This window comes from Phytophthora sojae (genome assembly GCF_000149755.1).
Source record: "Phytophthora sojae unplaced genomic scaffold PHYSOscaffold_13, whole genome shotgun sequence".
Lineage (NCBI taxonomy): Eukaryota > Oomycota > Peronosporomycetes > Peronosporales > Peronosporaceae > Phytophthora > Phytophthora sojae.
In genome coordinates this window covers 803,343-816,563 of record NW_009258127.1, presented here as the reverse complement: position 1 = coordinate 816,563, position 13,221 = coordinate 803,343, and the positions used below count along the sequence as shown (strand labels likewise).

Below are 13,221 nucleotides of genomic sequence, written 5' to 3'. Positions count from 1 at the left end.
TCCGGCGAGCAGCAAGTGATTATGGATCGGCATCCCCAGCGAAAGCGTCATTCAGCGCTCAAAACTATCATTGAAACTCATTTATATAAGTACATGTCCGTACAGTAGAAGTAAACAACAACAAAACTTAATTAAAATCAACCATCCAGAATTTTTAGGAGAATCCATATTTATATCATTTACGATTTTTACTTTCTCACCAAAAATTTGCTAACAACATCTAGAGCCCGCCCCATTACCTTACTAATTTAACCAATCTACACTATATCTGTACTAACATAAATTAACCCATTAGCGGTGACAGTCGAGTTTCTGGCTTTCTGCCTTTCACTACTCGCGTTTACGGCCTTTTGCAAATCGCGAGGAAAGCGGGAAAGCTTCACCCGCTGGTGAACGCGTTGAATTTTTTATTTGCGCGGCACAAGCCGCGCCACAAATTTGCCTCAACCCCGCATCAGGTTGCGGGCGCGACTATCCCAGGTGTGCGCCGCACACTGCGGTGCATGGCCGCGCTCGCGCTTAGTCGAGCGAGCGTGTGCTTCGGTCATATATGTACAGCTGGGCTGAATACGCTGGAAAACCCCTAGAACGAATAATCAGTGGCTTCTGGCAGCTCATGGCGCGCCGCAGCAGCGGACTGGTCTGCAGTCTGCGAGCGCTGGTGGAAGGAAACCCCGAACGCAATGAAGCTCGAGTCTGGGCAAGCTCGCATTGCATACAGCAGTTTGCATCGACATTTCTGCTGCATTCAGATTCACCCGTCTGACGCCCATTCGATTAACAGTAAGGATAACATAGAGGCAGGCTCGGCATTGAATTGCATTGAAGACACTCGTGCCAGTGCAACACAGCATGGATTGGCGAAATGCACAATGCAGGGAGCCGTCGGTGAGAGGTCGGGCGAGCTCGGACCATTCCGTTTGTGAGCGTGCTCCATCTCAGCAGCGTGGGGCTCTCGCGGCATGGGCTCCGATTTCCTTTACCAACTGGACACCGCGGGCAACACCAGAGGACGACCCGGTGTCCGTCTCAAGGTGCAATCGCCGGTGCCGAGCGCGAAAGACAGCTCGAACAGTTCGCAGCAGCCCGCGACATGCTGCTGGGGATGCTTTTCAATTGCGCGACGCGCCGTAAACCCCGCCGGCGATCCTGTGCTTGCCGGCAGGACGTCTCGTTACTCGTGGGGCTTGGCTGGCGCTCAGCGCTCGCATCGATTCGAGCGGACGAAGGAAGGAAGATTATGATTGCTTTCGCGCACTTCGGCCGAGCGACATCGGTGTAGTCGAGGGTTGTGCGCCCGATGGTTGTCAGAAAATCGGGACTCGGACTTGGTCGGACGGGACTTTCGTTACGGCACAGATAACTACGACAACACGATATTGATACGGCGCAGATTACTCGCTACGGCACATATAATCACTTTATGTACGGACACACACTAGTACGGCGCAGATATCCCGTCTGGGCCAAATAAAATCTCTTCTACTACAGTGTGTACTACCACTAGTTATCTGTGCTGTAACGACTGCGGGGTAGCCACCCTGGCTTCTTCGAGGACCAACTTGCTGGCCGGCTAGTTCAACTTGCTCGTGCTTTGTGTGTTCAACGAGCGCACGATGGGATTTCAGCAGCAGGCGTCCTCTAAACAACCGATTGGAGGCGATGACGCTCTGTTCCTGCACGTGTCAAAGTAATCACGGAATAATCGCTGCTGGGTGGTCGGCCACCGTCTCCACAAACTTTCTCGCGTTGCATTTGAGCGTCGCTCCCCCATTCTGGTGGGTTCCGCGGTCCTTCACACTGCATTAAACATACCTAAGGCTGAATGCATCAATTCCTTTGAAGTTGACTCACAATTCACAAATTATTTCTCTGTTGCATGCATACTAGCGAAGTTGTTGCTCGAGACCAAATGGCTTTCACGCAATCCGCAATCCGCAAATAAAAGAGCGGTGGAGAGTTTGGATTTCGATCAGCGGCTGTGCTTCGAAAGGCTTGGAGAATAGCATAGCTGCTGCGCTGCGAGCCCGAACACACAACTTTTCGCTAAGATGCCAGCTCTGACGACCAGCTGCAGCTTGTTTACGGCGGGGCTGGACAAACGCCTTGATGGCAGTCACGCCCTATCCCCGCCACCATCCCATCCTGCACGGATTCACGCTTGAAGCGTGACGCTTCCTACCGAAATCGCGCATAGATCGGAGTGAACCTGCGTAGGTTGTTTGGCCAGCCGTTCCTGAATGTGTACCTATCGTGAATTGTTTTTTTTTCAGCCTTTGTAGTTGAAGGAGTCCATGCGTTCCTTTGCCCTGTTCGCATTTCATTGCATTTTCCTTGCGTGCAGGGCATAGAAGACTTTGCTCTGCATGCAAATTTCCTAGTCTTCCCCGGGCTTCCTCGGCCTGCACAGAAGACCTTGTTCCCATCTGTGTGGGACAGCCGGATTGTTTATTTTGTTTATTGTGGCATATGCTCAGGAAAGGGTTTCTATGGCGCCCAGCGCGTTCAAATCCCACGAGCCGATCTTGCCAGTCGCCAAAGGCGTGGTCCCAACAACCAACACACACGAGAGGCGTTTGTCAAGCCCAGTTGACTCACTTGTCAAAGAGCGCCAAAGCCCCCAAGCTTCACACAACCTACAACATTGACAATGCAAGCTGTCCCCGTCGGATCCTCGCGTCTCGCGCCGCTACTGCAGGCGGCCTCGCTCCCGTCGGAGCCCTACACGGCCCCGCACACGATCCGCACCATCCGCCTGCCGTCGCTGGCGCCGCGCCTCCCCACGCTGCCGAGCCTCATGAGCACGCTCGCAGCGCAGGGCGGTCCCGTCGGCTCGGCCAACTCGTCGCCCTCGCGCACGTCATCGTCGATCTCGTTCCTGCTGAACCCGCCGGCGCGTCAAGCCGCGGACGCCCAGCACCACATGAACCAGCTGCAGCAGCAGCAGCACTACGTCCCTGCGGCGTCGACTGCTCCGTCGAGCATCCTGTACCACCCGTACTCGAACGCCGCCGCTGCGTCGGCGCCCCTGGCCACGAGCATGATCCAGCCGCAGGACGCCAAGCCGCAGCCCAAGAAGAAGCGCAAGACGCGCATCTGCAAGTCGGAGGGCTGCGAGAAGTACGTGGTGGACCGCGGGCTGTGCATCCGCCACGGCGGCGGCAAGCGCTGCTCCGTGGAGGGCTGCAACTGCCGCGCGCAGAACCGCGGGCTCTGCTGGAAGCACGGCGGCTACACGCGCTGCACGGTGGAGGGCTGCACGAAGCGCGCCAAGTCGCGCGGCATCTGCTGGTCGCACGGCGGCGGCACTCGCTGCAAGCACGGCGGCTGCTCCAAGATCGCGGTCTCGCACGGGCTCTGCTGGGCGCACGGCGGCGGCAAGCGCTGCCTCGTCGAGACGTGCCAGAAGCCGGCCTACGAGCGCAACGGCAACCTCTGCGCCGAGCACTGCGCGCTGCGCAACCAGCAAGCGCAGGCTGCTGCTCCCGTGCCCGCGACCAACTAAGTAGAACTAGCTAGGAGACGATCAACCAGCCAGCCAGCCGTGTAAAATATATAAACGCGCTTCATATTATCCATGCACTGCATTCGTCTTGAGTTCTGCAGATACGTTCACATTGTCGATTGCGATGCGCTTGCTGCGTATCACTTGGCAATCGGCACCTGCACCATGAATCAGCGTCAATGTCGAGTCCGACGTGGCTTGACATGCCAGTGCATTGCTGGCCGCCACGCACTAAGCGCGTGCCATCTCGACCGAAGTCTACGCATCGACGCTCGACGCAGCTCGCCGACAACGGTCCAGAAGCGAGCGATTGCACGCGCGACGTGTGATTCGAGCCCCTCTCTGAAAGCAGTGCATGTATTAGAGAGAGCAAGCGGATGTCGACAGCGTGGAGATCGCTCACCTAGCCAGATGCTGGCCCCGCTTCATCAGTCGCCACGCGTGGGATCGCGTGACGAGCGCTACACGAGCGCTTACGCTAGTCGAGCCAAAGCTACTTGCCGGCCAACTCGGCGTCCATGAAGACAACCGCGTCCATTCAGATGTTCTTTGCTGCTTTCACCGGGACAAAGTCGCTCAGAAGACTGGTGCCGACAGCTCCTGTTGCTTTCGCTCGCGTGATGACGATCCTCCCTCAGCTGCATGTGACGACGCCAAAGCGGCCCGTACCACGCGGCAACGTGTTGAGCAGTGCGAACGCGATCGGCAGCTTCAAGGACGCCGAGCTGGAGGTGTCCAGGACCCAATTCCAGCAAGTCGAGCATAGCGTCGAGCTCCGCCAAACTGCTCGCTTTGGCAGGCCTGCAGCCGATGAGACAGCGCATGCAACGCCGTCAGCCGGGTCTGCTTGTGGCCGGCCGAAACCTCTGGACGACAGGGCAGAGCAGGCAGTACATGCAGACCCCCCGGCGTTCGATGACCTTCCTGCTGCCGACGACCACACAAGCAAGGCTCGTGCACAGCGTGCTCGAAGCCTTGAGACACACAGCGCTGCTGATTACTTCGGCTCCATTGTTTCTTGGCGGAAAAGCCGGCGGAAGGAAGGCCCTGCCTGCCTGCAGGAGGGAGCGCGTCCGTCTTCAGGCGTCGCCAGAGATCTGCTGCCGACGAGCACAAACGGCTCGCCCGGCTGACCAGCGCGGGGCCGGCCGTACGAGCCCACGACGCTCGGACACATACTTTCGCTCCTCGTTTGGGGTGGGTAGCCAGCGTTCGTGGCAGCGCGGCGCTCACGACAAGCGAAAGAGAAATAGAGGTGCCGGCATCAAACGAGAGACTTCTCCGGCCTCTTGCCAGCGCCGCCGGCTGAACTCGCAGCGAGCGGGTGAAGGAGTGAGGCCCGCAGGTGAGACTCATGACGTTGTCATTACCCGACAGAAGATCATATCTGTGCATAGCCCCGACCAAAAGGTTTATTTTTGATACTTTAGCTACTCGAGCCAACGTCGAAGCTCAGTCGTCAGAAAGAGACCAAGTGCGCACATCGATCAACAGGCAAGGGGCAGAAGACAAGACCCCCACCGCCATCAAAGTCATACTATACCCCAACCAACATTGTGCGACCATGCGCTCCATGTCGTTCCAAGACTTGTTCGTCAAGTCCGCCAGCGAGCCCGCGCGCCTGCCGCCAGCCACGTCGCTGCTGTCGCCCAGCTCGGCCTTCGACGGCCTGAGCAGCTACGACGCGGCCGCGACGCCCAAGGGCTCCATCGACTTCATCCTGGACGACGCGAGCCACGCGGCCGTCAAGATGGAGCTGAGCACGGTGCCCGGCGCCGAGCAGGCGGGCCAGGAGCTGCGGCTGGCCACGCCCACTTCAACTTCGTCCAAGCGCGGCCGGCAGGACGCGGAGGCCACCACGCCCTCAGCGCCCAAGCGCAAGAAGAGGAAGGCGCGCATCTGCAAGGAGCCCGGCTGCGATAAATACGTCGTGGACCACGGCCTGTGCATCCGACACGGGGTGTGTGCTGTACACTAGTGGCTGCAGGGTGCTACTCTGTTGCTGACGGATGTTGGTTGTGTTCGACTGGGCAGGGAGGCAAGCGCTGCAACGTGGAGGGCTGCAATTGCCGCGCGCAGAACCGAGGGCTGTGCTGGAAGCATGGCGGCTACACCATCTGCAAGGTGGACGGCTGCGCCAAGCGCGCCAAGTCGCGGGGCATCTGCTGGTCGCACGGCGGCGGCACCCGCTGCAAGACCGAGGGGTGCTCCAAGATCGCCGTCTCGCTAGGCCGCTGCTGGGCGCATGGCGGAGGTGAGTGCTGCTGCTGCCGCTTCGACGCTTGGGTCATCTTAGCTGACCTCCCCTGTCCATTTTCATACAGGCAAGCGCTGCTCCGTCGAGACGTGCCGGAAGCCAGCGTCCGAGCGCACCAACAACTTCTGCACCGACCATTACGCGTGGTACAGCCAGCAGGACGAGCCCGCCGTGGCCGAGGAGCGGCAACTCATGGCCCAGCCGACGCAGTAGCCGCAGGGAGAGCCAAGCCCCGCCCCGCCCACTCCATGTAGTGCACTTCAGCGGCGGCGGTGGGGGTATTCATGTTATCCTAGTCGCAGTACATTGTCGCCCGCCGCGACTGTTGAGAATGACGTGCGTGTTGCGCTGGACTTTTCGAAAATCTTGAAACTTTGCCGAAGAAGCCTGAAGCCTGGAGGCTGAATCAGAACTGCTGATACTTCATAGGAAGCGCGTGGCGCCCAGCACCATGCTGGGCGCTACCAGCGCTGCTGCTGGCACCGAGAGGTGGAGGTGAGCGCGTTGGCTTCGGTCGGCTTGAACCGAGTGGCTGACGCGCGGTGATTACTTTGCGTTGAAAGGGATGGAAGTATACCATCTGCCCATCCTCTCACTTGGACTCAGTATGGCTCAGGTTGAAGTAACATCCATGCACCGGCGACTGGCATTGCTAGTGCTCGTAGCAAGTCCCTGGAGTTCAGCAGTACAGCTAGATTCTACTCTTGGCTTCTAGCCCTCCTAGTAGCATGAGCAGATGTAGGTAGTTGTACATCTATCCACACGCAGAACTGCTGCTGGGCGTTGTGGTCGTACAACGGTAACCACGGTCATTCCGCGCCTTTCGCCGCGCTTCGAAGCTATCCCCTACAACTTGCGGGCTTCTCTATCCAGCGGCGCTGGACCAGCGCACAGCCTCGGTGACGTAATGTCATTGGGGCTAGCGTGGGCATGCCCCTAGTAGCGTGGAGGTCAGAGGTCGCCGTTTGTTGCCGGTACTAGCGATAGGCTAATTCGGTTGCTTGGCCGGTCAGCTCAGACTTGTTAGGCTGTCCCTGTGAGTCCGCGCTCGTAACTCGAACGGTGTGAAATTGTTGAGGTGCGAAGCTCCCGCTCTGACACTTCATCAATCTCTCGCACGATGTGAGCTAGCGCAAGTGGTGTGGACTGTCCGGAGAATATCAGATACATGTACTCCTGCAGCTATACAGTGTCTCGCGAAACGTAAAGCTCGCGCTCATGACACCTCAGAGTTCGGATCAATCTCGGATGCATGAGCGTTAGCGTGAGATCAGTAGCAAAGAGCTGTTTCTGCTTGTAAAATTGAGTTTTACTTATTTTACTCGACCTACGCCGGTGGATCCTGGTATTACCCGGCCACAACCAAGTGCACCCACGCTGTGCTACCAACACAACAAGCACGGCAATATAAAACGCGCACGACGTGAAGAACCCGCGAAGGCTCAATGCCGTCTCCCTCTAAGACACAAAGCCCAGCTCCATGGCCGCCTTGTCGGCCTGGTTGCAGATGTTGTCGTCGTTGCAGAGGTTCCGCACGTTCGTGAGCTTCTCCGGGTCCTTGAGCTTGATGGCGAGCTGCAGAGCGTCGCTGTACATGTCGAGGTGGATGAGTGTCTCGAACTTCTCGTCCACCGAAGTGATGCGGGCCGTGTAGTTCTCGGCCTGCTGCTTCTCGCCCTCCTCCAGACACGCGATGGCGAAGGCCTTGAAGCCGCAGGGCGGGTTCTTCTTCTCCATCGAGAACTTGTGCAGCGCGTCCCACTGGCGCGTCTCGGCAAGGGCCTTAATCTTGACGCGATAGAAGCGTTTGTCCGGGACCTTGAACTTCTTGGCAAACGCCGCCACCAGCGGCAGCAACTTGGGCTCGTACTTGCTGTCGCGAAGCAGCAGCTTCATTGTGTTTGAGATCGACAGCCCCACCAGCTTGCGGCGCTTCACGTTCTCCGGTTTCTCTTCCAGCTTGCCCTGTTCTTGCAGCAGCTCAATCTGCTCCTCGGCGAGCTTGGCGTGCGACGGCAGCTTGGCATTTGTGTACTTGGTGGTGGCGTCCTTCAGCGCCGTGATCTTCTCTTCGACATCTGACGTCTTGAATGAGAGCAGTAGGTCGTTTTCAGCGCTGGCCACGTCGGTCCACAGCGCGGGGCTGCCCGAGCTCTTCGTAGCGCGGTAGTAGAGCAACATCAGGTTCACAGCCTCCGCGTACATGGGCTCGCGGTTCAGCACGTATCGGAACTCATCCATAGACGGCAGCGTGCGTTCCAGGTGGAACAGTGTCATATAGATGAGGTCGGTGTTGTTGGACTCAAGCGACTTGCGCAGCGCCAGCTCGAACTCACCCATAGACAGCAGCAGTGGCACCTGGTCGGACGCGTTCTCCTCCAGATCCAAGAACATCGTAGCAAGTCGCCGCCGGTTCACACGCTCTGCGCAGTTGGCAATGTCAGCGTAGGACACCAACGTCGCGTTCTTGAGTTTCTTGCGCACAAGCGCCACGAGCTCCTCATCGGAAACATCAGAAGACGTGGCGGCCTTCACCTTCTCGCAAGCCCAGTGGACGAGCACGCGGTCCGTGGGGATCTTCATGTACTCACAGATCTTGAGTGCCAAAAAGTGGTGGCGCATTGCTACCAGCCGACTCACGACAACCTCCGCTGTCAATCGGTCGAACTGTGTCACTGTCAGGGGGAAGCCGACATCCTGTTGGCGCAGCGCGTTCAGCACACGAATCTTGCGGCACATATCAACAAACAACTCTGCATCCATCATAGCGTTGCCGCCGCCAGTTCCAGCGCCTCCAGGAAGAGCCGAAGACGCGTCCATGGCCGAGTCCACAAAGCACTTGCCGTACGATGCGGCGCGCAGTAGCGTAGTCTGCGAAGCGTAGTCAAACTCGCTTCCCGCTGCGTCCACGCAGTCCTTAATGGCGTCCTCCAGCGCGTTCTGACTCAAGATGAACCGAATGTGTTCGTCCGCCTTGGCGTCTCCCGAGTCGAACGCATCCAGCGCCTGGTACAACATGGCAGCGGGTGCCGTGGAACCTACGCCCTTGATGTTCTCCACACAGGTCGGCACACGCAGCACGATGTCGTGCGACGACGCGCTGTACACTCTGCAGCAGTCCACCTCCTGGGCCAGTACGATGCTCTCCGAGTACGGGAAGCGCAGCCAGGAGCCGTAGGGCCCCACCATGACCAGGCCCGCGCTGGGCCAGTACATGAGCACCGAGTCCTCTCCGCACCAGCACATGCTCATGGGGCTGGCCTTGCTCTGCGTGTCAAAAGACAGGATCTTCTTGTCCATCATCGTGTTGAGCACCGTGAGGATGCCGTCCTGCGAGAAGAGCGCCATGAAGAGGCCGTTGGGCGCGATGGCCACGGCCGAGATGGGCGCGGCGATGGAGTCCTGCAGCTTCATGTCCTGCGCGCCGCCGTCCTTGCTCACGACCACGAGCGAGCGGTTGCTCGTGCCCAGCAGCACCTCCGGGTAGATGCTCTTGAGGAACTTGGGCTCCAGCACGGCCATGCACGTGGGCGGGTTGGCGTCCGAGAGCCCGCAGTCCGGCAGCAGCGACACCTTGGGGCGCACCGAGTCCACGTCCAGCACCTGCACGAGCGCCATCTTCTCCGTGAGCGCCACGAGGCCGCCGCCCCAGGCCTCGAATGTGGCCACCTTGTCCTTGGAGCCGGGCGGCAGCAGCGAGAAGCGCGTCTCCTCGTCGCCCGCCATGCTGAAGGCCACGCAGCTGCCGCTGGCGAACACGCAGAGCAGGCGCAGCTCGTCCGTCCACGTCATGCCCACGAGCGTCTCGCGTGCGTCCTCGAAGGGCGCCCAGTCCACTTGCCCCAGCTTGCGCCCGCACGCGTTGAACAGCAGCAGCTGGCGCGCGAGCGGCGCGTCCGACGCTACCTTGACCAGCTTCTTGGGGTCGCGCAGCAGCGCCACGGGCCCGCCGTAGGGCGCGCAGGCCGCCACGAAGTCGCGCAGGTCCGTCACGCCCTCGGCCGCCCACGTCATGCCGTACACGGCCCACTTATGGTACTGCACCTTGCCCAGCGTGTGCCACTCGGTCTCCATGGCGGCTCGGCTGCTCTAGCTCGGATGCGGGGAACACAATAATTGAGGGGGATCGAGAAAGCTGAGTTTGTGTGCGTTTACATGGAATTGGTGTGGTGTACACAAGAGTACCCATGTTGTTCATATTTCGATATAGATCCGTTAGACTTGGCGCCAGGTGCCGTAGTCCCCGAGATCTTGAGGGCCGAAGCTCATGCGCATGGACTTGCGAAGTGCGGGCTCGCGGTACAAGTCGCTCGAGTCGGCGTCGGGGCCAGCGAGGAGGTCGGGGTCCCCGCTGCTAGACGGGAACATCAGCAGTGCCGAAGACTCGGTGAGCGTTTCCAGAGGCCGACGACCGCGAAGTGGTCCAGCTGGAGCTTGTTCTTCTTCGTCGCCGGCAGGAGGTTCCTCGGGCTCGCCTTGCTCTCCTCCTTCCTGCTCCTCTTCGTCCTGGCCCTTGGGTCCGCCTTCTTCCAGCGGCTGCAGGCTGGAGTTGAGCATGCTCAACGGGAACTCCGAGTTCTGCGCGTTAGGAACGTGCTCGAGGGAGCTGTGTCCGCTACGAGTGATCATGTGGCGCTGCTGGTCCTTGTCCTGAACGTAGCCCCACAGTACGACGATGTACGTGCCCATGAGCAATACGAGCACGGCGGCACTCTGCGACGTGGTGCCCCGCTCGAGGATGAATCCGCTCATGGCACCCTGATACAGCAGCAGGCTCACACAGGTGGCGTGCGTGGCAGTACGGGCAATGCTACCACGTCCCTTGATCCGGCGACGCACATTCAGCAGTGAGTACTTATCCACACCATGCTGCATCACGAAATAGAGCGTTCCCAACGGCAAAATCATTGGCACGACGGTGCTGAACATGAGCACAACGGTCAGCGTACTGATCTGCATGGCCGACTGCGTGCCCGTGTAGAATTGATCTGCTTCCACAGCCTGGACCTTCTCCCGAGGCGTCAACGCGCGCGGCTTCGCCCACGAGAATTTGACGTACTCGGTGGCGCGCAGCAGCACGAGAGCAGTACCGAGGAAGCAGCGCTGAAGCACATAATCCACGTAGAAAATGCCCGAGTTGTGCAGGAAGAGTGTGCCGAGCATGCCAAGCACTTCGCCGTCGTCCTCGAGGTAGAGCAGCACCGCATCGATCGACATAAACGCCAAACTGGGCACGAAGATGGTGTTGAAAATCAAGTACACGGAGGCTGTGCGCAAGATCAACCGCTCTTTCGCCGAGTCCGTCGAAATCGGCTGGATACGCCCTGCAATCTGCAGCACGTTCAGAAGCACGGCGTTGATCATCACCAGGATCAGCGTGGGGATGTACGTCGCCAACAGCTTCGCCATGTGGGGCGACACCTTCTTCACCAGGTCGCCCAGCTGTGCCACCAGGTCCGACAGCGACTGAGCCGCGCCTGTCGAGTACGACGAGCTGCTGGAAATGGCCGACGTCACAGCAATCGGGGACGTGAACAGCAGGAGCACTACGAGGATGCACACGTTCACCAACAGAACCACGACAGTACGCTTCGCAAACGGGAACGACACGCTCTGCCAGTCGATGTCATCGGGCTCAGGTGCCGCCTCCAGCTGCCAACGCGTAAGCCCCAGCTCGCGCACGTAGCGCACAAGTCTGGGCTGAGCGTGCTCCGGAAAGCGCGCCAAGATGGAGGTGATGCTCTGGTTGCGGACGCGACGAACAAAGCGGGCGCGCAGTCTCGCTGACTTGAAGATCACGAATGCGCGTCCGGCGCCCTTGTTCTCGTGCAGAATGCGGGACAGGCACATGGCCTCCTTCTCCCGCAGCTCCTTGATGTGGTATTGGAGCTTCTCCTCTTGCTCTTCCATCGGAACAGGCCTCGAGCACCACCTGAAGCAGCAAAACAAGTTGCTCAACAGCGACCGAAGCGAAGGGATCATGACGCCGCCGGGCAAAAGACGAAGCGACCACGAGGGCTTCTCGCCGTTAAGTTCAAGCTCGTGCAGGATCTTCATGCGCGCCAACTCCGTCTCTTCGCGGCGCCGACGAGCCTGCAGGCTGTGGAACTCGGCCAGATTGAACACGACGCTCACGTCCTCCACGTAGCCAGGGAAAACCTCGTCCAGCAAGCGCAGCATGCGCTGCTCACGCAGCTGCTTGGGCAGTCCGCGGTGGACGAAGAGCGACCTGTTACTGAGCGCCGAGGGCTGCATTCCAATCAGATGCGTGCGCTCAGGAGCCTTGGGCTTTTGCTCTTCCACCACCACAGCCGGGTCTTTCTCCTCCTTGGCCTTCTCCTTGGCTAGTAGCGGCTGTCTCTCCGGGTCCTCGGGCTCCGCTTCCGCCTCCATCTTCGCCTTGGACGGCGAGGTCACGACCTCCGGCGTGACGGCTTCGTCCGCGACATTGGCGCTCGACTTGTCCACCTCACCGGCGGGCTGCCCCATTGTCGCGACACTCGTGGCGTTGGACATGATGGACGACGATCTCGTAGTGAGCCCCGCGAGCTTGTGGCGTCTCGAGTTGTGCGTCGGAATGGTGGCCAGCGCGCTCAGCTGTCGGTAGTACACTAGGAACACGAGCGTCGTCAGGTAGCACATGACCACGGGCACCCAGAGGTACGGCGACTCGTGCGGCATGACGCGGATGGTGGCGTGCGCGAAGCTCCACCAGTGGCTGTCCTCGTCCTGCGCGGCCGATGAGGCTGCGAGGCTGCCACTTGCACTTCCGACGGCACTAGCAGCAGCGTCAGCAGCGTCGCCTCCGTCCATGGCGAAGAGGTCCGTGGCTCCGCGCGCGGAGCCGTCGGCGATGGCCTCGATGCCCTTGACCGCGGCCTCCGCGACCGCCTCCACCTGCTGCATGGCGTTGGCGCCGATCGTGAGGTACAGCGGCAGCAGCACGAGCATGGCGAAGACGCTGAGCACGCCCAGGAAGCGCGCCGTGTACTGCTGGTAGAGCAGGTAGAAGGTGCCCTCGGGCCCGAGCTGCAGCTCCACGTCCGAGTCGCGGATGGGCGTGCGCCAGAGCAGGTCGCCCCACTTCTTGAGCGAGAACTGCGCCGCCTGCTGCGCGCGCGCCGACAGGATGGAGCTCGAGCCGAAGCGGAAGAGGCTGAAGCGCGTGCTGCGCGCGCCCGCCTGGAACACGGCCAGCGCCACGAGGAACATGACGCCGTTGAAGCCCAGCACGAAGCCCATGCCCTGCCAGCCCATGGCCGCGTCCTTGGCCACGGTCGCGTTGTAGTCCACGTGCCAGATGTTGTTGGCCGGCGCGCGCGTCGCCGCGTCCGCTAGCAGCGAAGGCGAAGGCGCCACCACGGCGTCCTCCATTATGAACCGTGCGGTATGCTTGGTGGAGATTTGAATATGGATGGAGGGACCGCGCAAAAGGGCGGCCTGATTCGGTCGGCGCATA

At 60.0% G+C, this 13,221-nt stretch overlaps 3 protein-coding genes across 3 annotated transcripts; 2 read left to right on the top strand and 1 right to left on the bottom strand.

Moving 5' to 3' along the window:
- Window positions 1-2,650: 2,650 nt before the first annotated feature.
- PHYSODRAFT_530958 (hypothetical protein) lies at window positions 2,651-3,505 on the top strand (the record flags this gene model as incomplete). Its single annotated transcript, XM_009539343.1, has 1 exon — window positions 2,651-3,505. The coding sequence occupies one exon, from the start codon at window positions 2,651-2,653 to the stop codon at window positions 3,503-3,505; it is 855 nt and encodes a 284-aa protein (XP_009537638.1).
- Window positions 3,506-5,255: 1,750 nt separating this feature from the next.
- PHYSODRAFT_529614 (hypothetical protein) lies at window positions 5,256-5,975 on the top strand (the record flags this gene model as incomplete). The annotated part of the gene is made up of 3 exons (XM_009539342.1): window positions 5,256-5,465; window positions 5,540-5,759; window positions 5,830-5,975. 3 exons carry the CDS (start codon window positions 5,256-5,258, stop codon window positions 5,973-5,975), a joined length of 576 nt encoding a protein of 191 aa, XP_009537637.1.
- A 1,245-nt stretch (window positions 5,976-7,220) lies between these two features.
- Window positions 7,221-13,136, bottom strand: PHYSODRAFT_530775 (hypothetical protein; the record flags this gene model as incomplete). Its single annotated transcript, XM_009539341.1, has 3 exons — window positions 7,221-9,841; window positions 9,984-10,012; window positions 10,042-13,136. The coding sequence occupies 3 exons, from the start codon at window positions 13,134-13,136 to the stop codon at window positions 7,221-7,223; spliced, it is 5,745 nt and encodes a 1,914-aa protein (XP_009537636.1).
- Between the last annotated feature and the right edge of the window lie 85 nt (window positions 13,137-13,221).